General features: G+C 44.4%; 1 protein-coding gene across 8 annotated transcripts in view; it reads right to left on the reverse strand.

Moving 5' to 3' along the window:
- Positions 1-25,865, reverse strand: part of CDH4 (cadherin 4) — an 839,962-nt gene that overhangs the window by 72,934 nt on the left and 741,163 nt on the right. For all 8 annotated transcript variants that reach the window (XM_079979074.1, XM_079979073.1, XM_079979079.1 and 5 more), the window contains one exon: positions 21,719-21,856. In XM_079979074.1, coding sequence (XP_079835200.1) covers positions 21,719-21,856 — 138 coding nt within the window. The remainder of the gene's footprint in view (positions 1-21,718; positions 21,857-25,865) is intronic.

The following is a 25,865-nucleotide window of genomic DNA, read 5'->3' on the forward strand; positions in this document are numbered from 1 at the left end:
GGCCAGAACTCTTATGGCTGAGGCTTACGGGAGCTGGAGGTCACCCACCTATTGCCCTAAAGAGATGATAATGAAGGTCATGGTGCCCAGTGGATTCTGCTGTTGTTTTCAGTGGTGAATATTAGTGGGAGATAAGTCGTTATTTTAAAAAAAATGTTTAGGGAAGTATTTAATGACTGATGTTTTAATGTATTTTCAGTCTTTTGTTGAAAGCTGCCCAGAGTGGCTAGGGAAACCCAGCCAGATGGGCAGGGTAGAAATAAATAAATAAATAATAATAATAATAATTCTGGCAAAGCACACATTATCTTGTACCTGGTCAAAATGCTGTGAAGCACCCTTGTTGGAGAAATGTTGCTTATTGTTGAATATTGAGAGTGTGAGGAAATTAATCAAAGATAGAGGTTTTGGCAAAGACTCCTGTTTAAATCTGGGAATCATCCAAGGGACTTATTTTTCTAAATGGTACCATCTGTTGGAAGCGGATTGCATCCAGCAAAGGTATTTCCACGAGTTGTCAATTTCCTCTACAAGGCTGCATTTCTAGACAATGCTGTCTGTGTATCTCGATGGCAGATGTTCCGGCATGCTCAGCCCTTTTCCAGATACAGACCAAATACTTGGAGTGGGGGCAGGGCTGGCTCAGCCCCCACCCTTGAGTTCCTCGCTGGCTCCGTTCCACAAATGCCTGTGCATTTGGCAGGACAGGTAAAAAGGGGAACTGATGTGCTTACAGTTGAGCGCTTTCACGCTGTGAGCTGCTATATTAGGCATGGGCGGGGGAAATCTCCAGCCATGGGCCAAATTATGCCCACCAGGCAGTCCTAATTTTGCCCACAAGGCCATTTTCCATCAGCCATGTTCACCTGCCTCACACCTGCCATCACGGCCACATCATCACCCCAATAACACAGGGATGAGTTGCATCAAACAATAAAATGAGATGAGATAATGGATGACAACCATCTGTGTGAGCAGATCAGATCTTCATCACTCATGCCAAGGGTCTTCCTCTCCTGCCCCTACAGCCCACTGCACCCCCCCCCCAAATTTCCTCCATAGGTTTGGGGTACCACCCAGAGCTAATTTGGGGAGGAAGGGGGAAGAAAGGAAAAGGTGAGTAGTGTTGCACAAGTGGGAGCTTGCTGACACAACAGTGGATGTCACCCCACTCTTTTTCATTTTCATTTCCCCAATCACCACTTTTGTCCTGAACCTCCTAGTTTTACAATAAATCAAATAGCTTGGAAGCATCACAGATTGTGTCTGCTGTGTCCCCTGCCACCTGCCCCAAAAGGAAACAGTGCTCCTTAATTCTAAGTGCATGGAAACAGCCTGCAAGTTCTCTATGATGAAGGAAAGGCATTTTTAGGAGTCCTTTCCCTTTATTATAAGCCTAAACTGTCTCCTTGGGGTGTGTGGCGTGTCAGGAGAGGTGTATTACCTCTGGTGGGGGACATGTTAGGCTCCTTCTGGGGTAGTTCGTTCACCTTTGGTTCCCATCCTGCACTCAGCTCTCACCTGTGACTCTTTGAAGCTGTCAGCATGCAACAGCAGCCACAACCCAGGAATGGTTTCAACTGGCCTGCTAAACCGGGTAAAAGTAGGATCAGTTCCTGGCATAGGCAGTTAAAAGGAAGGTGGGGAAAACCTCTGCTGCAGACCCTGAAGAATCTCTGCCAGGCAGGTTAGACAATATAGGGCTAAACGGACAAATAACCCAGCTTTCTATGGAAGAGATTCTTCTCCCCTCCTATACACCATTGCACATTTGGCAATCAGAGATGCTCGACCATTTAGAAAGCTATTTTGGAGGGTATGGTTTTGACAAGTATTCATCCGGCGACAGCCAGAACAAGACTAAGAAGGCATTTTCTATTCTCCTTGGCCTTGGCCATCAAAGAGCAGCTTTCTTCCCTCCCCGCCGCATTCCCTCCCCTGCTGCTGCTGAACCAACAGTTTTGCTCCTTTTAATTATTTACAGGAGTTTTTCTCTGGACCTGAAATGCAATTAAGAGCAGATCGTCCATTTCAACTGAAAAGCGCTGAATTCTTTCTTCAAACCAAGCAGGCTGATTTGCAACTTTCAGGATTGGTTGTTTGCGTTGAACTGAGAGGTGCAGGAAATTAAGGGTGCAGTGTCTGGCATCAGGTGAGGAAGGGCTGTGTCAGAAACACGGTGAATGCCAGCATCGAGAGAGGAAGACGACTCAGACAGCCATATTTTGCACCTTGCTGCTAAGGCAGTGAGGAGAAAGGTCTAAGGCACAGATGGGGGAACCCTGCAGCCCTCCAGATGTTTTGTGCACTCTAGCAATGTCCAGAGGACCACAAGTTCCCTATCCCTGTCCTGACTTCCATGTAAAGTAGGGGTAAGAAATCTTGGGCCTGGGGTTCAAATGCTGCCCTCCAAACTGCACACCCATCACTGGTCCTTTTTGACACCCTCCTCAAATGCTTTCGCTTGGCTGGTGTGCATCCTTGCTGGGATGGAGGATGGAGGGGGATGTCAGGAGCTTGGCATACACTCGAGTAGCACCCTGGCAAAGACACATGCCCAACTGGCATGTTCTCTCCCTCCTGGTCAATCGTTCGGGAGTTTCATTAGCTTTCTTCAGCTCGAACATCACAGCGACCGATGCCAACAGACATCGGCACACTTAGGGGTCGGCAGAGTCTTCGCAGTTCATGTGACAAACCTCAGCAACTCAGCATTTTAGCTAATCTACTTTATTTACATATCAACACACGGAGCACTGCAACATGGCTCCCTCTCTCTCTAGCATCAGACAGCAAAGAAAAAAAACGAAGGACCATAGTCTCACTTCATGGAACACAGGAACACAAACATCCTATCTCCGTCACTTCCCACTCTGTGGAGTCAAAACACATACCGTCCTGTTATGGACAACAATCCCATGACTGTAGTCATGGAGCAGGAATTCTAACAGGGGATCCCTGTCTTGCTTCTATTCCCCCCCCCAAAAAAAAAGTTATAAAAAGCTGCCATCTGATGTATTATGAATTGTCAGTTTTCCCTATAATTTCTGCAGCACGTTGCAAAGTTCACAAATCCTGAGTGCATTTGGTTTTTTTTACATATACGCCACAGATGTGGATTTATTATCACAGTTACTGTAGGGTTTTGTTTCGTTTTATTTAAAAAGAAACCTGGCTACTCTTCATCCATATTGGTACTTCTTTTGTCTTTGTTTCCCTCCCAAGCCACTTCATTAATTGCTTGCCTGATACCATCCTTAGCATGAAACGGCTTTCATGCCTGGTATCAAAAAGTCTATGTAGAAAGCTTCTAATAGATGCTCAAGGCAGTTCACAAAGATTCCCCCACAAACCCAACACAGTAACAGCTGAATTAAGACCACATATTCCTCCAATAGCATACCATGTACCATCCAAATCAAAGTGCCTCCTAAAAACTTAAAGAGATGGGAGTTCCAGAATAGATGTATCTGTCAATTTTGGTTTCTTTCAATTTTTCATTCCCTGGCCCCAATCGTAAGTTCATTTTGCTACATTTCCACATCAGCTTGTGAATATATATATATGTATATATCTCTATACATATTCATTCCTCAGGAAATTCAGTAGCAGTTTAGCCCACATTTATCTTTAAAAGCAAGATTTTGCAAGCAATTTCCTGTAGGTATGTCTGTATGTCACTAATATATGAGTTTTATGCATACTTTACTATATACTTTTTGGACACATGATTTGATTGGAGAACTGCACCCCCAAAATTTAGAGGACTGCACATTTCAAACAATAAGAACATAAGAAAAGCCTGTTGGATCAGGGGACCCAACGAGTGCAAAGTCTTGTTCTCAGAGCAGCTAACTGAGTTTCAGTTCATATATTGTTTTAGGAAATGCATGTCATGTAAGTCCACATTAAATGTGAACTGGATGAATGTCTTCCCCATCCTTGTTGCAGAATCCTGAAAGCACAGTAGAAATGGCTCAATTCCATGACCTGTCATCGTACATCTCAAGCCTAGCTATACTTTCATTCATTTTAACTGAACTTACTTTCAAATAAGGGTGGTTAAGGATTACATGGAGCAGACCGTGTCCGCCATTTTGTTTTCACAGAGACCTCACAAGAACGGCACAAAAGCAATTGTTTGTTCCAGCATCTGCAACTCGGAACATTTTTCAGCACAGAAGCAGTTGTGGCTATATCCCTTTCCTTCCTCCACAATTCTTCCCTGTGGCCTCATCAAAGTCTGCTTTTCTCTTCATGCACAGACTTGCGAAAGAAAATCCAAGTTGTGATTAGGCAGGGCAGCAACTGAGAAAATGGATATCCGTAGCGTGGTTGCTTTTAAATAGGCTCCTTTTCTGCTTTGGATTCAGACACTCAACGGGAGTACCTCAAAGCGATGCCAAAGGGCGAAATTTAAAGTAGCTTTTAATAAGACCTCCTAAGGCTTAGAGAAGTGGAACGGACCAGTGTGGTGGTGTGTTTTTTTTAAAAAAAAGGAAAAGGAGCTTGATTGCAAACGCTCTCTCCCACCCGTTCCTGCCCCGCCACAAATCCACAGCTCTACTAATCACAAACACTTCAGCCTGGCTAACATATTATTTTCCTTACATGGGCTACTGAGAAAGGGAGAAGGAAAAAAACCAGAGAAGTTCTGCACAGTAGGCAAATTTAAGCTAACTTTTAATTAACATTTAAGGCACAGAAGTGTGATCATGCAAATTTGTCTGCGTCTCCTCTCGCTTGCTTGATTGTTCTTGATTGAATATGATAAAAATAGACTTTATTTGAGTTGTGTGTGGGCATGGATCCCCCTTTCGGTCCCATTCCTCTCTGATTAAGCATTTGCTAACTTTGAGTGGATGTCCTCCGAAGGCGAAAAACCGCATCGTAGGCAGAACTGAATGGCATCACAGGCTTCAAGTTCTGGAATCAGCATGACCACGCAAGTTGGGTAAATAAGCTTCTTTCCATCAGATGTGAAAAGCCCTTGATTAAAAGGGTTTTCCTTCACAGTGCCAGCATCAGCCTATGGAGGGAAGGAGTGCCATTCTATGCCTTGACTCTTCAGTTCGCACGCAGCTATCACTCAGGGGTGCAACATTCACTCAAGGCTAACATGACTCAGCAGGTCTGGTTCTCCTATCAGCACTGGGAGGGTCAGCACATGGAAACACAGCGATCTCGCAGCAAGATATGAGCACCACACACAGCCTTATCATCCCCAAGATACAGAACAAGACCCAGGAGCTGGGGGACTGCTGGGCTGGATCAGGCCATGGGCTTGGAGTTCCCTGGTCCTGTTGTAAGTGATGCCGAATTGAGTGCTGCTACAATGCAATCTCTTGCCCTGACCTAGCCACTGTGATCCATGCGACGGTCACCTCCAGACTGGATTATTGTAACTCGCTCTACGTGGGGCTGCCCTTGAGACTGACCCAGAAACTCCAGCGGGTGCAGAATGCCACGGTGAGACTCCTTATGGGGTCTTCGCTGCGAGATCACATTCATCTGGTACTATACCAGCTGCACTGGCTCCCGGTGGAGTACAGGATCAGGTTTAAGGTGCTGGTTTTAACCTTTAAAGCCCTATACGGCCTAGGACCCTCGTACCTATGGGACCGCCTCTCCTGGTATGCCCCACAGAGAAACCTACGGTCTGCAAATAATAACATCCTCAAGGTCCCAGGCCTCAGAGAGGTTAGGCTGGCCTCAACTAGAGCCAGGGCCTTCTCGGCTGTGGCTCCAATCTGGTGGAACGCTCTGTCACAAGAGACTAGGGCCCTGAGGGACCTGACATCCTTCCGCATGGCCTGCAAGACAGAGTTGTTCCACCAGGCCTTTGGGCAGGGCGCAGCCTGACTCCCTCCTCTGGCAACCTGCACAGAATCTTGCTTAATCGGTTGCCATTAATTTGATTTTAATTAATTTTTATAATGAAATATTTTTAGAATGTGTGATTATTTGATTGTTTGATTATTTGATTGTTGTTAGCTGCCCTGAGCCCGGCTTCGGCTGGGGAGGGCGGGATATAAATAAAATTTATTATTATTATTATTATTATTATTATTATTATTATTACTCACCCACTGAAATTAATAGATAAGACCAGGCACCCCCAAATTCAACCCTCCAGGTGTTTTGGGACTACAGTTCCCATCATCCCTGACCACTGGTCCTGTTAGCTAGGGATGATGGGAGTTGTAGTCCCAAAACATCATCTGGAGGGCCGAGTTTGAGGATGCCTGAATAAGACTAACTTACAGACTATTCATTTCAGTAGGCCTAAAACTTAGTTGCATGCAACCTATTTTTTTTTGTTTTTGAACACTCTAAAGGGCTGAGTATTGTCATTCAGGTATGCAAGAAAAAAATGGCAATTGGCTACAAAATAATCAAGTGCAATTGCTCTGAGTGCATACTTCTTTGGATGAGCACTGGCCCAGAAAGCAGCCTAAAAATAGTTTAATAATAATAATAATAATAATAATAATAATAATAATAATAGAGCATTTGTTGTGGCTACTTTCCCCCCCTACCTCATAATAATCCTATCCAAAGGAGTTCCTGAGGAATAATACATGTGGCACAGCACACAGGCTGAAATAGGATTCCTGCTTACTCTTCAAGTCGCAGGAGATTCAGGACAATGATCTCTACTAACTGACTGAGGGAAAGTGGGATTCCCCCTCCCCCAAGAGTGCAATCCTAACTTGTTCTACTTAGAAGTCAGTTGAGGGCAGACAACATAATGAAAAGAAATACTAGGTGCTCCTTCAGATAAGATGAGATGCAAGCAAAGCAAAAACACCACCATTCTCTGGTGTTGATGTTCTGCATAATAATAATAATAATAATAATAATAATAATAATAATAATTTATTATAATAATTTATTACTGATACCCTGCTCATTCTGGGTGGCTTCCAACATAATAGAAACACAGCAAAGTATTGCCCATTTATTATCTGTGAAAAGTAGCTGGGAAGAGATACCTAAGGAGAAGAAGGCCTGTATGATGCTTTGAGCATCAAGGGGTTTATGGGATAAATATGCCCCAATTTACATATTAAGATAATTAGTTCTTTATCTTCCTTGCACAGACACTTCCTCCTATTTGACATATAGCTATGGGGACAGGGCTTAGCTCGTTGCTTCATTCATGCAATCATTTCCGTCAAAATTATTGGGAGAGGGCATTGTTTCATGTTAGTGGTTTCTCGGCCGTTCTTGCTGGCTATTGCAGATTCTCATTGGCTCTTAATTTAGTACCATTTATGTGAGTAAGTCTGTCTTAAATGTTTCCGCTCCAACCTTTAACCAGGAAAAATATATATCTAATAATCATAATAGTATTTGTTTGCCTACAACCATACTAGGCCCCATGCTAAGGTGCTTTTTAGTGGTTAAGTTACCCTCTGTTGTGGTGCTTATATTTTAGTGGAGTGGGGTAGGACTTGGGATATAAATGCAATAAAATAAAATAAAACTGTCAAGCGTGGTGCTAGGCATGTTTCTCACCGACTGGGAGCGACCACTGAAATAGCCTGTTCTTGTGTAGGCACCTTCCGTACCTCCTGAAGATGAGGCCCCTGAAAAGGGGCTTCTATGAAGACTGCAGGGTGTATTTGTGTACAGTGGAAGCTCGGGTTGCGAACGTCATCCGTGCGGGATGCACATTCGCAAGCCGCAGCGTTCACAATGTCTGTGCATGTGTGGGTTGTGATTCGGCACTTTTGCACATGCGCAAAGCACGATTTAGTGCTTCTGTGCATGCGTGGCTGCCGAAACCTGGAAGTAACCCGTTCCACTATAGTGGTACCTCTGGATGCGAACGGGATCTGTTCTGGAGCCCCGTTCGCATCCTGAGTAGAACGTAACACGTGACTGGGCATCTGTGCATGCGCAGGTCACATTTTGCCACTTCCACGCATGCACGCAATGCCATTTTGAGTGTCTGCGCATGTGCGAGCGGTGAAACCCGGAAGTAACGCGTTCTGTTACTTCCGGGTTGCCGCTGAGCGTAACCTGAAAACGCTCAACCTGAGGCATATTCAACCCAAGGTATGACCGTACTTCCGGGTTTCGGCAGTCCGCAACCCAAAAAAACGCAACCTGAAGTGGACGCAACCTGAGGTATGACTGTATATATTTGTACCATAGTGTGTATTACACACACAGTAACTTGAGCTTGCTGGACCAGGCCAAAGGCCCATTTAGTCCAGCTTCCTGTTCTCACAGTGGCTGACCAGATGCCTGGAGGAAACATCACTGCAGGATTTGCTCCCCTGCTGTGGTCTTCAGCAACTGGTGTTCAGAAGCATTGCTGTGGAGGCAGAGCCTTGCCATCATGGCTAGTATCTATATTCTCCATGAATTTGTCTCACCCTCTTTTAAAGTCATCTATGTTGGTGGCCATCACTGCCTTCTGTGGCAGCGAGCTCCATAGTTTAACTATGTGCTGTGCAGAGAAGTATTTTATTTCATTTGGCCTGAATCTCCTAATATTCAGCTTCACATTCCTTACTTTGTGCCTCAGAAGCTCATCCACCCGTGTCTTGTGTCTAAAGCCTCGTCCGAGTTATACGAACAAGAAAACCAGATTGCGTTTCTCCAGCTGCATGGCTTGACTGTCCCAGTTGACCACCAGCACAGCCAATTCCTTTTTTTGCTCCGGTCCAACTGCTAAGTTTTACATAGCAACATTAATTCCCGCTGTAGAACACGTGGGGCTTAGCAGCAGTGTATTGCAAAGCCCTCCCGGGCTATGTTTATATCCTGAAACTATTAAGCTTCAAGCCTCCTGCTTTGATTGACAGGTAATTTGAGAGCAAGATAGGATGTGCTTTTGTGTGCGTTAGTGGTGAGCTCAGCCCTTGATTTCTCCTCCGTCGGCGCTGTGCCAAGCGCAAGCCTCCGTTGCCATCTTCCAGCCTCTTTCCTTCCCCCGCCGTAACTCAGAGCAGAATTGCTTCAAATAGAACTGTGTGGTTTTCTTGCTGCTGAAACAAATCCTACTCTGAAAGGACATGGTGGGGCTGCAGTGGTGGTAGTGTGGGATATCATAAGAGGGAGGGAGAACAGAGACAGGGCTTTGTGTCACTCTTGCATTTCACAACATCCAAAGCTGGCCATGGTTCTGATTGCAAAAGTCAAAGAGAAGCACACCTGTCCAGCAGGTGGAGGTGAAGCAATTTGCCATGGATACATTGCAGGATGAAGTCAAGGTACAAAACCATTCCCCACTTCCCTCCAGCTGCTGGATAGAGCAAACATGTGCCTTAAATTCTGGCTGGGGTAACCAAATGTTAGGGACGCCGGTGGCGCTGTGGGTTAAACCACAGAGCCTAGGACTTGCCGATCAGAAGGTTGGCAGTTCGAATCCCCACGACAGGGTGAGTTCCCGTTGCTCGGTCCCTGCTCCTGCCAACTTAGCAGTTCGAAAGCACATCAAAGTGCAAGTAGATAAAGCGGCTTAGTCATGCTGGCCACATGACCTGGAAGCTGTACGCCGGCTCCCTTATGCAATAAAGCGAGATGAGCGCCGCAACCCCAGAGTCGGCTACAACCGGACCTAATGGTCAGGGGTCCCTTTACCTTTAATCAAATGTTACATGAAATACTCTTACTATGACTTGCCAGAAATTGCTCACCTGCTTGGATAAGGACCATAGCTTTGTGGCAGAGTGTCTGCTTTGCATGTGAAAAGTCCCAGGTTCAAGACCTGGCATCTCTAGGATGCCCCCGCCCCCCGTCCAAACCCTTGGGGAGCTGCTGTCAGTCACCACAGAAAATTCTGGACTAGGTGGACCAATGGCCTTCCTATACTTAAAGCCGCTTCCTACATTATCATTTGCTTAGCACATTTAGGCCAGGGTTCAGCAAACTTGGCTCTCCAGCTGTTTTTGGACTACAGTTCCCATCTTCCCTGACCACTGGTCCTGCAAGCTAGGAATGATGGGAGCTGTAGTCCAAACACAGCTGGAGACCCAAGTTTGGGAAACCCCAATTTAGATCCTGCCTTTATCTCACCATGGAACTCAACGCAGGCACATCTGAAATGTCAAGGTGGACTCACATCCTAGCACCAGTCTGATCTTTACCAGCTTTCAGGGCTCTGATAATGACCTGGGATGCCAGGATTTCTTGACAAGAAGTGCAGTGCCAGATTTAGTGTGGTGTGGGTGGTTTCTCTGCACAGGGTGCTGAGCAAAGGAGGCTCAAAATTGAGAAGATCCATCATTGAGAAGATCCATTTGGTGGCATCCGATTTTGGCCACGCTCAGAGAGCCTTGCTACCAAAGATTACCAAAGTCCACCCCGAGAGGTGGATCTGCTTTTTTTGGTCCAGATATGACAGGTAGGATTCTAGATGCCCCACATCCATTTTTCATGGCAGGGGTGGCTAAGCTGTTGCTCTCCAGATGTTGAACTACAACTCACATCATTCATGACCATTGGCTATACTGTCTGGGGCTGATGGAACCTGACACCTTCCCTGTTTTAATTTATGATTGTAATTTGGTTGCCTAGAATAAAATGTGGTTTGCTGTATCATTTGCAGCCTTGATTGCTTTTTGCAAAAATACAGAATATGTGGCAGATAGCAAATGCTTAGGTTACAGTCCTTCCTTGGGAGCAGGGCCCATCAAACAAATGTGGGGCTCATGTCTAAGAAAACATGCCCAGGACTCAGCTATTAATATTGCTAGAACAAGGCTCTATTTTTGTGCCTACCTGGAATGGATTTCTGACTATAACCAGGAGGCTGATTTATTTTAAAGGTCACTTTTGCTAAAGAGCAGTAGTTTATATAACTGTAAAATACCCTCAGGTTTGAATTATGGAAAAGAGCAATGGGGAACGTGCAAAGCTGTTTCTGGCCCTTGCAAAAACTTTCTGCTCAGTTCTCAAATTTAGAGAAATGGGTGAGTTGTCCTTTATTCCTGCTCGAGGGGGAGGCAGCAGTTTTTGATCCGTTTAAGCTGGATTCTAGGCAGAGATGTCTTGGTGACCGTAATGCCTTGTGGGCTTGCATGCATGTGAGGACTTTTAATGCTCAGCGGACGTTTGAATGCCGCCTCCCAAAGATTTCTCTTCCTAAAGTTGTTGAATAGGCAGGGTGCTCTAACAGGGGGCAAATGATTTGCAAAATCAAGCCCCATGATACCCTTCTCCCTTTGCAAAGCGTCTTTCAGAGAGGGATGCTTTGAAGCAAAGAAGAATGTATAGGGAGGGATGCTCTTAACCCTTCAGCTGCCAGGTGGTCCCCCAATCTTTCTTCCAGTGGCTTCCTTCGCACCAAGGTTCCAGGCTGGTGCTTGGAAGGGAAACATGGGTCCTGAATGCTGAAGTGAGTACAGTGGTACCTCAGGTTAAGTACTTAATTCGTTCCGGAGGTCTGTTCTTTTTTTTTTTTAAATCAATTTTTATTAAGATTTTTAAACATAAATGCAAATATAATAAACAATGTAACATATATCATAACATAATTTCTTAACTTCTTTGGACTCCCTCACGTCTTCCGCTCCCACTTGCATCTTTGTCAATTCTTGCCCGCAATTTATCATCTTGTTTACATTCTTATGTCCCATTCATTTAGAATATAATCTAATAGTTCTCCCAAAGGTTTATGGTTTTCCCTCAATCTCACTTATCATCCTAATTGCATCTAATTTAGTGGTGGTCAATTATTTATGATCTAGCCTCCATCTTAACATTCAACCAAATTACAATGCTTTTTTAAATAAATCTTAAATTTCTTCCAATCTTCTTCAACCTTCTCTTCTCCCAGGTCTCGGATTCTGCCGGTCATCTCGGCTAGTTCCATATAGTCTATCAGTTGCATCTGCCACTCTTCCAGTGTGGGTAGATCTTGAGTTTTCCAGTGCTTAGCGATGAGTATCCTTGCTGCCGTTGTTGCATACATAAAAAATGTTCGGTCCTTCTTTAACACCTTCTGGTCGACAGTACCCAAAAGGAAGGCCTCTGGTTTCTTAGTAAAGGTATACTTAAATACCTTTTTCAACTCATTATATATCATTTCCCAAAAGGCCTTCACTCTCGGGCAAGTCCACCAGAGGTGAAAGAATGTTCCATCATTTTCTTTACATTTCCAACATTTGTTATCAGACAAATGGTATATTTTGGCAAGTTTAACTGGGGTCATGTACCATCTATATATCATTTTCATTACATTTTCCTTCAAAGCATTACATGCAGTGAAGTTCAGCCCGTTGGTCCACAAACTTTCCCAGTCCTCAAACATGATATTATGCCCTATATCCTGTGCCCACTTTATCATGGCCGATCGTTCCGGAGGTCTGTTCTTAACCTGAAACTGTTCTGAACCTGAAGCACCACTTTAGCTAATGGGGCCTCCTGCTGTTGCCGCGCCGCTGGAGCACGATTTCTGTTCTCATCCTGAAGCAAAGTTCTTAACCTGAAGCACTATTTCTGGGTTAGCGGAGTCTGTAACCTGAAGCGTATGTAACCTGAAGCATATGTAACCTGAGGTACCACTGTAGTGGGTAAAAGAAGTTATGGGGAAGATTCAGAGGAAACCAGCTGGTAGGGGAAGGGGTTAAGCATTCCCTTCCAAATATGGGAGTTGTTTTAGGGAAAGAAAAGCACACATCCTTGATGGCCGCATTGCTACAATAAGGGAAGCTCAGTCCCACACTGAAAATTGCAAAGGGCGAGGCAGAAAAATGGAAGCACCTTTTGCTGAGGAAGAAACCTTTCGGGATCTGGAAAGGCAGGTTTGGATGAAACACTGTCACTATTCATTTCAAATCCCGCCCCCAATGTTTTGCAGAGGAAAGGGGATGTCAAGACTTCATTGCAAATGGCTTCAGTGTAACCTATAGTTTGCCTTACAACTTTGCACCGGGAAAAGTGAATAATTGGCTCTACTAACTCATCCTGTCATGACCCTGGAGTCAGATTCCCTTTCTCCAGTCGCTTGGAACTTAGGAACCTGCCTTATAAAAAGCCAGACCTTGCTCTATTATTAATAATAATAATAATAATAATAATTTATTTCTATACCGCTTTCTATTTTTAAGAAAAATCTCTATCCAGCTCAGCACTGCCTCCACCAGCAGTTCTCAACCTGTGGGTCCCCAGATATTGTTGGACTACAACTCCCATCATCCCTGAGCTCTGGCCTTGCTAGCTAGGGGTGATGGGAGTTGTAGTTCAACAACATCTGGGGACCCATAGGTTGAGAAAGGCTGGCCTACACAGATGGGCAGCATCTCTCCAGGGTTGCAGGCAGGGGTGGTGTACCCCAACCTTACCTGGAGATGCCAGGGATTGAACCCGGGAAGCTTAGCATGAATGGCAGATGTTGTCCCACAGATCTATTGCCCCTTCCTTCATGAAGGATGTGGACTCTGAATCAGAAGGGGAATGGCCCAGAGGACCAGCCCCAGAAGATGGTACCACTGCCTCTCTGGCCTCAGGATGTCATATTGCTGTCCTCATAGAATCATGGAATTGTAGAGCTGGAAGGGACCCCATGGGTCCAACCCCTTGTAATGCAGGAATCTCAACCAAAGCCATCCAACCTCTGCTTAAAAACACCCAAGGAAGGAGAGTCCATCACCTTCCACTGTTGAACAGCTTCTGGAGGAAGAACTGAGGGGAGACACTCCATCAGGCAAGGCCTCCTTCCACCTGCCTTGCTCTACCCTCTGCTTCTCAATGTGTATTGTATTGTTTTATGGCTTGCCGTTGTTTTATTGATTATAGTTTAGATATTATTGTAACTGTGGAGTGGATTTCTGTTTAACTTTTATATGTTGATATTATTATTTTATACGATTGTTGAATGTGACTTTTTTGATGGAGGTTGCCTATTTTAAAGTTATGTTTTATTATCACATTTTTGTATTGCATTAGATTGTTATAAGATGTACATTTTTTGTTTCTTCAGCTTGTAAACCGCCTCGAGTATTGTAAGATAGAAAGGCGGTATACAAATTAAAAATGATAATGATAATGATGATAAGTTCTTCCTGAGGTTTAGTTGGAATCTCCATTCTTCTAACTTGAAGCCATGGTTCAAGTCCTACCCTCTGGAACAGGAGAAAACAAGCTTGCTCCCTCCTCCATGCGACAGCCCTTGAGATACTTGAAGATGGCTGTCATGTCTCTTCTCATAGTGGATTCTACTGCAGAAGCTGCAGTGGTACCAGAATCTGTTACGATATGGATGCAATGCAGCTGCAAAGTGCTAGCTTGAAAAGTAAACATGATGGGAATGTTGGGACTGCCCGTGGGAATCAGAGGGACAGTCTATTCACAGTGCGAAGCACCGGAATTAGCTCAGAGTGTAATATGAGCTCTTCCGTTTGTACATATCCAGGAAGTGTTTGTCACTAGACTGCTGGAGCTCAAAGAAAGCAGTCATGTTTTTTGTAACGCTGCAAAGACAGAAATAAAGGCATGTAAATACGTTTCTGTCTATCTCTTTCCCATGCCCGGGGGGGGGGGGGGCCAGGAAAGAGGGTGTGTGTTCTTCTCACATTTGAGAAGAATCGCCGATCGAGACCTTGCCTGCGCCTGCTGGGGAATGCAGCCAGGGAGGTCAACAGGGAATCAAGCCGGGTGCCTAGGATTGTTGCCAGTTTCTCCTGATATGGGCTTGAATTTCCCGACAGAATCTCCCCTACTCTGCAGGAGTAGTGGATGGCAGGAGAGGATTGTTTAGTTGTTTAGTCATGTCCGACTCTTCGTGACCCCACGGACCAGAGCACGCCAGGCACTCCTGTCTTCCAGGAGTGCCAGTGCGGTGTAGTGGTTAAGAGCAGTAGACTCGTAATCTGGTGAACCGGGTTCACGTCTCCGCTCCTCCACATGTAGCTGCTGGGTGACCTTGGGCTAGTCACACTTCTCTGAAGTCTCTCAGCCCCACTCACCTCACAGAGTGTTTGTTGTGGGGGATGAAGGGAAAGGAGAATGTGAGCCACTTTGAGACTCCTTAGGGTAGTGATAAAGCGGGATATTAAATCCAAACTCTTCTTCTTCTTCACTGCCTCCAGCAGTTTGGTCAAACTCATGTTCGTAGCTTCGAGAACACTGTCCAACCATCTTGTCCTCTGTCATCCCCTTCTCCTTGTGCCCTCAATCTTTCCCAACATCAGGGTCTTTTCCAGGGAGTCTTCTCTTCTCATGAGGTGACCAAAGCATTGGAGCCTCAGCTTCAGGATCTGTCCTTCCAGTGAGCACTCAGAGCTGATTTCCTTCAGAATGGATAAGTTTGATATTCTTGCAGTCCGTGGGAGGGGATTAGGCCCCTTTAACTGGAAAGGTTCCTTCCAGTGAGGGTGGGGCCAGCAATTGGGATGCAGCTGTGCTACTATATGGGGCTCAGTCTCAGACTGATTGTTGCTGAAGCAACATCTGAGCCCTGTCATTAGTGCATGCATAATAATATGCTGGTTGCTCCTTATGCCAGAAAGGACAGCAAGACATCCAATTTTTCTTAGGAAAGGCATTTTTTTGGTGTGTAGATGGTCAAAATCATTATCTTTTTAAACTGGAAGGGCAAAGGAGGTGTTTACTAGGCAGGACCAGCCCTGCTATTAGGCAGGGTGACACAGCTGCTTTAGGCAGTGGAGGGGAAATGTGTGCCCTAGTGTGCCCTTGTGTGCCCTAGAGTATGCCATGGGGCAGTCCCATTGCCTGTGCTGAATTAAGAATCGACTGCCAGCCTAGTGAGTTTCTGTGCAAGAAATGGGAAGAAGCAACATCTTGTCCTTTGCCTCAGGCAGCAAAATGACTTGGGCTGGCGCTGTTACTGGAGACTGTGCCCTTTGCATTAGCTGTGGATACAACTACCACAGAATATTCTTCTGTAATGGTAAGAAGTTGGTGATCGAATTTAGCTCTTTTGGGGATCTATATCTGCAGCCTTGATGACAAATGTCTCAAAATTGTTTGTAAACATGATATGAATCCACTCTGCTTTAATTCTGCAGATTTTTTTTTTAGTCATTTTGCTTTACGGCTGTGGTCTTTGGCTGATTCCGGTAAAACTGAACTAATTCAATAGCGAATAAGGTGTTAAGGAGAGTGAGTCATCTGTACATTATGCAGAATAAAAGCAGGGATTTCTATATTGCAGTATTTCTGTATTACAGATACTGATGCCAGACAGCCGGTAGTTGCTTAAACTCTACTTATTGCATTTACAAAGTATTTGCTCAGGCAGGAGTCAGACCTTATACAGTACACTTTGGGTTTTTAATTTTTTAAATAAAAAATGGCCACTAGATGTCACTACCTTTCACTGAAATGAAGGTTAAAAGGGAAGCCTCTCTCTCTCTCTCTCTCTCTCTCTCTCTCTCTCTCTCTCTCTCTCTCCTCCCCCTACCCCATTTTTCCTGGCAGTTTAAAATGTTTTACCATCTTAACCCCTGCTTTGAGTCTTAGGATGCTGTGAGTAGTCTGTGCTGCAGTGCAGTACGGAAGATGCTTACAAGGCAAGAACCAGTTTAGCTTACTGGTTGTGCTTGGCTGGGGAGTCTATGGCCATGCAGATATGACTAGGCTACAACTCACATCATCCCTTCATGCACCTCCTCCGCGAGAGGAGTGTGGCGACATGAGAAAGGGCCTTTTTTTGGTGGCTCCCTGTTTGTGGAATGCTCTCTCCCCAGGGAGGCTCACCTGGGACCTCCTTCTCCTCATGGCTGATGGAGTGAGGCCCATGCACCCTGGGCTGGCGCACTCTTCCATTTTCCCCCAAGACAGATGGACTACCTCTCTGGCCATGCAGACGGATAGGAGTGAAAAGCTGAACAAGATTTGGAAGTCCTCATCCCTGACCTTAAATGAGGAACATATCACAGTGTGGAATGTGTGCAGCTCTGCTTAAAATCCCCCACAGCTCAAAACATCACAAAACACTGTGAACATCATAAATAAAATAAAATAAAATAAATCCACAGCAGAAGACAGTGTACTTACAAACAAGTGAGAAAGTGTAAATACCAAATGTGCCTTTCCAAAGCATTACCTTTGATCCAGATTCTTCTCACACTAGGTGAGAACTCTCTTATGAAGGCACACTCAGATCTGTTTGGATGTTCAAAAGCTATGTATTTACAACTTCCACAAGAAAGCATTTCCATGAGAGAACGATAGGGTGCGGGGAGTCGCAAGAACATAAAACGAGTCCTGCTAAATCAGAGCAAAGGACTGTCAAGTCCAGCATCTTGTTTAGCTGTGTGAAAACGGTTGTCTAAATTCATGCTGCAGAACGGGCTTAGCTTCCTATTTGCTGTCTTAACTGATAACTGCATTTGGGCTGAGGAAGAAATATTCTGGAACAGAGATTTTTCCAGAGTCTGGTAGATCCTGTCAACATCTGGAGGCTTCCAAGCCAGGCACATGCAGGAAGACAAATAGGCCACTAGGTTCACACCATACATTTAAAGCACTATGATATCGCTTTAAACAGTTGTGCCTGCCCCTGGAGGATTCTGGGAGCTGTGGTTTGTTAAGGGTGCTGAGAGTTGGTAGGAGACCCCTCGCAGAACTACAATTCCCAGAGAGGTTTAACAAGTAACCCCTCTTCACAGGGAACTCTGGGAACTGTAACTCTGTGAGGCGAAAAAGAGCTGCCTGGCACTGTGGGTTAAACCACAGAGCCTAGGACTTGCTGATCAGAAGGTCGGCGGTTCGAATCTCCATGACGGGGTGAGCTCCCGTTGCTCGGTCCCTGCTCCTGGCAACCTAGCAGTTCAAAAGCACGTTAAAGTGCAAGTAGATAAATAGGAACCGCTCCGGCGGGAAGGTAAACGGTGTTTCCGTGGGCTGCTCTGGTTCGGCAGAAGCGGCTTAGTCATGCCGGCCACATGAAATGGAAGCTGTGCGCCGGCTCCCTTGGCCAATAAAGCAAGATGAGCGCCGCAACCCCAGAGTCGGCCACGACTGAACCCAATTGTCAGGGGTCCCGTTACCTTTAACAACTCTCAGTACCCTTAGCAAACCACAGCTCCCATATTTCTTTGGGGGAAGCTTCACCAGTTACCATAGCACTTCAAATATGTGGTGTGAATTGTGGCCTAGGATGTTTTAATGACCCATCAGAAGCTGCTCCACATTCTGAATCCACTCTGATGCTTGGTGGATAATTCCCCGCCACCACCCTCAGTCTGCAACAGTATTTCTGGAATGCAACTAAAAGCTCTGCCCACTCCTAGTTTTCACACATAACAGTCTTTTTTTTTTTTTTTTTTTAGTTCTTTTGTATCTGTGCGCGTTAAAACCTAGACTTTCTTCTTCTTCTAAAGCTTTTCTGCAACAAGATTCACACACGCGCACACACACTCAGTGCAGAAGAGTGGATCCCAAGTTTTGTTGGTGTTGGGTATGAAAACCAAGGTGGCCATGCAATCTGATTTATAGAGGACAGTTCTCAAGAAGGAGACAGATTAAAATTGCAGAGTTATGAAAAACTAAAAAACAAAGTGTGAGATTGGCTTCATTATTACCAAATAATGGAGGCCTATAATTTGGACAAGAAAATTGGTTTTCAGGTGGAAAAATCTAAACTGGAAATAGAATTGCTAGAACCCAAAACTAAGAATTTGTCGAGAATGTATAACTTGCTGTTGAAATGGAATACTCAGGATGAAACGGTTAAATCTGCAATGATTAAATGGGCACAAGATGTTGGACATAATATCATGATGGCTGACTGGGAACAGTTATGGACCACAGGTATGAAGTTTACGGCATGCAATGCCTTAAGAGAGAATATAATGAAAATGATATACAGGTGGTACATGACACCAGTCAAGCTTGCAAAAATCTATCATTTGCCCAATAATAAATGTTGGAAATGTAAAGAGACTGAAGGTACATTCTTTCACCTTTGGTGGACATGCCCAAGGATTAAGACTTTCTGGGAGATGATCTATAATGAAATGAAAAAGGTATTTAAATATACCTTTCAGAAGAAACCAGAGGCCTTTCTCCTGGGCATGGTTGGCCAATTGGTGCCAAAGAAGGACAGAACTTTTTTTATGTATGCAACAACAGCAGCAAGAATACTTATCGCGAAGTATTGGAAGACACAAGATTTACCCACCCGGGAAGAATGGCAGATGAAAGTAATGGACTATATGGAACTGGCGGAAATGACTGGCAGAATCCGAGACCAAGGTGAAGAGTTGGTGGAAGAAGATTGGAAAAAATTCAAAGTTTATTTACAGAAACATTGTAAAATTAAGGAATGTTAGAAGGTTGTTGGAATGAAGTAATGTGGTTTTAGCAGAAATGATATAAAGGATTAGGTTAAAATTGATTTATTAATTGGTGAAAGACGAGAATCACAGTATATTAAGATAAATTATTAGGATAAAAACTAAGCTGGAAAGGATTTGCTGAAACATCTAACTGAACTAGAATACAAAAAAGGGAGGTGTGAGGAGGTCAAGGAAATATGTAAAGGAAAGAAAGCTATGTAAAGGTCTGATCTGTTTTTTTTTTAATTGTTTGTTTGTATTTTTTATGTCTTTGTTATTTTTCTTTTTTATTGTTCCTTTTTTGTAATTTTCAAAATTTGAATAAATATTATATATATATATATAAAAAGATTTATAGAGGACAGTTCTCTATTTGAAGGCACCTTTGCTGTGAAAGTCTGCCTGGCATAAAGGTAATGATCCCTGAGCAGGGAGACTAGTACCGTATTTTTCGCTCTATAACACACACTTGACCATAACACGCACGTCGTTTTTAGAGGAGGAAAATCCGTAGGCATGCCACCCGTAGGCATTCCCTCCATAACACGCACAGACATTTCCCTTTTCTTTTTAGGAGGAAAAAAGTGAGTGTTATGGTGCAAAAAATACAATATTTACCTTCTGGAAAGCAGCCTGAGTCGACCCAGAGATCACCCAGTTACAATTTCCTCACTATGTTGAGATGTACTGTATGGAATTATGGTAATCATGTCCAGTTTTGACTCTATTCATATAATTCAATGGGCTAAGTTCAAGGTGCTGGTTTGGGTGTATAATGCCCTACTCAGCTTGAGACCAGGATAGGTTAGAGATCATCTTTCTCCTTATATATCCAGTTAAAACGTTTTAAGTGCAATATACAATGTGACACTAGATGGTGGTGGCGAGCCTTATGGAAAATTCAATGTAGAGTGGTACCTTGGGTTACAGATGCTTCAGGTTACAGACGCTTCAGGTTACAGACTCTGCTAACCCAAAAATAGTACCTCGGGTTAAGAACTTTGCTTCAGGATGAGAACAGAAATTGCATGGTGGCAGTGGGAGGCCCCATTAGCTAAAAGAGGTACCTCAGGTTAAGAACAGTTTCAGGTTAAGAATGGACCTCCAGAACGAATTAAGTTCTTAACCCGAGGTACCACTGTACTTTTAAAAATGCGTTTTTAAAAAAAGCATTTTCAGAATTTTTTAATGTATGTGTAGATTCCACCTAGGTGAGGGGCTCCTGCAGAAACCATCTTATCAGGAAGTCCATTCTGCACAATATAGGAATTAAGTCTTTAGTATTGTGGCACCCCTGGGTGCCAGTCTACTGTGAAACTGATGAAGCTTAAAAGCTTCAGGGGCTCCAATCCCAGAGGGCTCCCAGAAGCGACTTTAGTCCACATTGCTTAAAAAAATTGGGTCTAGTTGACCCAATTTGAGTCGCACAACTCAAACTGGTTAATTTTTTTGTTGCCTGTGTTTCAACAATCCCAAAGTTTGAGAGTCAGTAGCACAGAGGTTGTAAAGATGTGGTGATCTGCTGCGGAACGATTCCATTGAAGAAGATAAAAGTAGTTACCCAGACTTCATTGCTGGTTGCGAAGGCCCCCCTCATGGCAGTTCAAGCTTGAAGGCCCCCCAAAATGTAGGTCCGCCACTGACGGCACCTACCTTTTGAAACTCCCTCCTGTTATACATCAGATGGGCGCCATCTTTTCAGCACCTGCTGAAGGTTTCCCTCTTCCCACAATCCTTTTAGGTAGACATATTTCACAGACTGCATCCATGTTGGAACCAGGTGGGTTTTACTCAGAGTAGCCCCATCAAAATGGATGGACCTTGACTTTGTCACATCCACTGATTTCAGCAGGTCGACTCTGAGGTAAACCTAACTGAATACTGCCCATTGTTTTTAGACATTTTTTTTGTTTTATCAATTGTTTGTTTGCCACCCTGGACTCCTTTAGGAAGAAGGGTGGGATATCAATTTAAATAATAATAACAACATGCCATTTTAATGCAAATATGTGGCTTCTTTTGTCTTCTTTTTCGGCAATGTGTCTCCACTATTTGTTGGTGGTGCCTAAGTGACCAGAATAGTGAGCATAAGAGGAAGAAGAAGAGGAGGGAGAGGAAGAAGAATATAATGGAGGAGGAGGAGAAGGATGTGAACATCTCATGACATGGAGAGAATATATATTTCCACAATCTTTTCATTTTCTCAGTATTCCACTTCAGAGCAAACTGGTAGCCAGATAGCAGAGCTTCTTCATGAATCATTTCTCACATCTCCCTCTCTCTCTTTCTCCCCCAACCCCCCAATTTTTATTTGCTGAAAGTCTTTGTTACACAGTTATCTATCAAGTTCTTTCTATCTGCCAAACCGGCAAACGGAGACGAGCCGTATCAAATGTCCATGAATTACAAACACGTTGTGTGTCCATACATCATTGCGCTGATGTATTGATACTTACGGTGCTGGCAGTGAATTCGGGTGGGTTGTCATTCACATCTGTCACCATAATGATTGCCGTCGCCGTGTTCGAGAGACCGTAGTTAAGATTTCCTTCCATATCTGTGGCCTGAACGATGACTGTGTACTGCTGAACTTTCTGGAAGGGGAAACAACAAAGGGGACAAGAATGTGAAATGTTTTTTCTGTCTCTCTATACTTTTCTGCAACTTCATTTTTAAAAGAAAAATATCACCCTGTTGAGATCTATCTCCTCTGCAAAATGTTTTCTTAGGACAAACTTTTGTCTCCCCTGTAAACACAAGAGACAGCAAAAAAAGCCTCATTCTTTCTCTCTCTCTGTCTCTCCTCGCAATAAATGATGCATTAATATCTAGCTGGTTCTAATGGAAACTTTTCTGAAAATAGGAAGTTGTATGTGAGTTGAATAAAACTTGCAAGCCATGTTTACATGAATCCTGTAAATCCTATTTGGGTGTTCAGTTTCCTCACATGGTTAGAACTGTGTGAGGGAGAGCTAGTTCAACTATCTTGATCATCGTGCCTATGGCTACTTCCAAATAACATTTAGCGATGAGTTAATCTGTCAAATTCAGTTTCTCCCCCCCTCCCTTGTCTTAATTTCAATTCTCCACATTTCCACATCAGTTTGCATTTTGTTAAAAAACCCAAACTCCTCATGAAAATTCATTGGCATTTTAGTGCAAATTTCTCCTAATACACTTGTTTTTGCACACCATTTTGCTTAATGCACTCTTTTTTTTTGTAAAGCAATTTCCCCCCCCCAAAAAATGAATTTTTATGTTATTTTCATTTTCATTTTTTTTGTTTATGCTTTACCCTTGCATATGCATGCATGCATGCCTGTATTCATTCATTTATTTACTCATCTGATTCCATCTCCAAATTGCTTCCCACAAAACATCTCAAAGTGATTTCTCAGTAAAAACATTAGCAATAGAAACAATTATGCAATTTCATATATGCAAAGCAAATGTAACAATTAAACATAAAATATAGAAAAAACTTTGATATGTTAAAAATCCAGCAGCAATTTCATATTGATGAAAACCTTGCCTCACAGGACCGTTTTAAGGATAAACAGTCGACTTCTGCTAGGACTGGTCCTGTAAAGAGGTAACATCCATGGACACAGACCTAAAATCTCCTGGAAAACACTAGCTATAAAATGTGATATGGTGAGGGGAAGGGTGGACAGAGACTTTTTGTTGTGGTATTGTTTTTCCCCTTATGGAAGCCAAAATAAAAAGGGAGAATTATCAGAGCAATTATCAGGCAAACAACTATAAATACCTGCAACACCAGCTCAGTGAGTTCACTTAGGCAGATGAAAATCCATTAAATGAGCTGCTAATATTGATGTGGAGCTTTAGAAAGGGAAGGGAATCTTGACGCAACAAATGACTTATTGGCCTTATCATTTCAAAGTGTCTCCTTTACTAGGAATCGCTGAAAATTGAATTTCCTCAGAGAGCCAGGATGTCCCATCTGCTATTGACTGGGATCATCAGCCACAGATGATTAGGAATGAACAAAAGCAAGTTTTATTTCTGAAGCTGTTCAGGCCCACAAAGCTGAAAGCAGCCTCCTAGAAATGTCTGGGGACAAGACGCTGGAGAAAGATCGTCTCCTGAAAGCCACTCTCCCAATGCTAGTCTTTGGACTCAGTCCTGGAGGTGGGATTGGAACCAATGTAATACAGGGCCCCCAATTCCCATTCTCCAGAGCAGGTCCATGAGGATCCCATGGCAAATGGCATCAAATACCAATGGGAGCTCAAAAATATAAAAATAATGTCAGCAATACAAAGGAGATGGTGTTGGACTTTCGGAGGAAGAGAGGGGAGCTAGCCCTGTTGTACATCAGGGAGGGCTGTGTGGAGAGAGTCTCTTCCTTTAAATTCCTAGGAGTTTATCTCAGTGAAGAACTTACTTGGAAAATAAAGCCCAACAGAAAGCCCAACAGAGACTCCATCTCCTCAGAGTATTGTGAAAGAACAATATCAATCAACATTTGATGATCTCCTTCTACCAGTCCACAATAGAAAGTATCCTTTCATACTGCATCACGATGTGGTACGCTGGTTTGACATCAACTGATAGGAAGTGCCTACAGAGGGTGGTGAATACAGCAAAAGATATTATGGGCTGTCCTGTGAATCCGCTGGATGAAATAGTGGAAGAATGTTGCCGCAGGAGAGTGAGGAAAATTCTCAGGGATGAGTCACACCCTGGCTGGCACTTTCTTGATCTCCTGCCCTCAGGGAGAAGATATAGAAGCATGAGTAGTCACACCAACAGGGTAAAGAACAGCTTCTATCCATGGGCTGTTAGGCCGCTGAATGAAAAGATAACAACAGGGCAACTGACTTTCGGGTTTGGTGGGTGTGCGTCAATAAACGAGGGGAATTAAGACTGAGAGAGCTGAGTGGGGGGGGGTGCTCGTGTAATCTCACTGTATACAAATTGTACAAGTGACAAAGGAAAGGTCATTCATCAGGGTGACCAAGGTCAACTCAGTTTCGTGGCTGGGCCTGAACCCAAATTGGAATGGATCTAAGTACAGTGGTACCTCGGGTTACATACGCTTCAGGTTACATACTGTCAGGGGTTCAGGAGCAGAGGCACAGGGAAGAAAGGAGATGGAGAGCGAAGGGGAAGAATCCGAGGGGAGCGTAGGAGAAGAGGACAGTGGACCGAGGGATTCCATGAACCTCTCCAGCGAATCGGAAGATTCACAGAAGGGGGCGCCAGTGGCCAGGGGTAGGGGGTTCCCAAGGGGAACGCCCCAGGAGCAAGGGGGCAGCAGGGACTCCCAGAGCAGTAGTTGGAAGTCAGGACCAGCTTCCCCACCAGAGCAGAGTGGGGGGGAAGAGTCCCAAGGATCGGGGCCAGTGCATTCCCCACCAGGGAGAGAAGATAAGGCAGGGCTGACCACACCTCCATCGGAGAGTCAGACAACGGAGGGGAGGTCAGATCCGGCCAGTATCCCGGAAGAGGGAAGCAGTGACAGAAGTAGTGTAACGGTCAGGAGGAAGGTCACTGGGTTGGCGCGAGAGGCAAGTTCAAATGTACAGGAGCGCGGGACAGCAGAGAATGAGGATTGGGAACCGGGTCCTAAAGCCCGCCGGAGGGAGGGGGAGGAGCTGAGCGACTCAGCGTCGGAAGAGTCCAGAAAGGGCAATACCCTAGCGGGCAGGAGGACCCAGAGGAGGAGAGAGCAGCGTAAAAGGTGGAGCAGGGCTAGGATCTTAAACTGGTGTCATAGGGGAGGAGACTCAGACGGTACTTCGCCGGTCTAGGGTTAAGACGTAGAGCTGCGCGCTGCGGCTTTGAAATGGAAACTGAACCTCAATAAAGACTTTTGTACATAACGACAGCCTCGCGTTGGTCCTCTGTGAGCTGGGACCTAGGGGCAGCTCTGACACATACGCTTCAGGTTACACACTCTGCTAACCCAGAAACAGTGCTTCAGGTTAAGAACTTTGCTTCAGGATAAGAACAGAAATCAGGCTCCGGCGGCGCAGCAGCAGCAGGAGGCCCCATTAGCTAAAGTGGTGCTTCAGGTTAAGAACAGTTTCAGGTTAAGAACGGACCTCCGGAACGAATTAAGTACTTAACCCAAGGTACCACTGTAATCTGCATCCTCCAAGGATATTTGCAGCTGTGTCCACCACCTTCCCCCCAAAGCAGGTATTGGCAAAAGGTCCCATCCAAAAGGTCCAGAACCAGTTTCTTTAGGAGTGGTTGCAGCACTGCTTCTTTCAGTGCAGCACAGAGCACCTCCTCATGAAGCAAAGGGTCAACCACACTCTGGACCCAACCAGACAGCTTCTCTCTGCTAGATTTGATGAGCCAGGAGGGTCAAGGTGGTATGTGGAGATCACTCTGAAATTGAGCAATTTTACCCAGTTGCTCACAGTGGGTCTTACATGTGGTTTTGGCTCAAGCACATTTTGCGAGGAATTTTCCCGTATATCATGCGTTTTTCTATGTCGTTTTCACAAATAAATGCATCTTTATGCACACATTCCCTTAATATATGAACCACAATAAGAATTTTGAAAGACGGCTGCGTTTTGCTTTACATATTGTTTTGGAAAATGCAGATTTGATAGATTTTCCTTT

This window comes from Podarcis cretensis (genome assembly GCF_951804945.1).
Source record: "Podarcis cretensis genome assembly, chromosome: 6".
Taxonomy (NCBI): domain Eukaryota; kingdom Metazoa; phylum Chordata; class Lepidosauria; order Squamata; family Lacertidae; genus Podarcis; species Podarcis cretensis.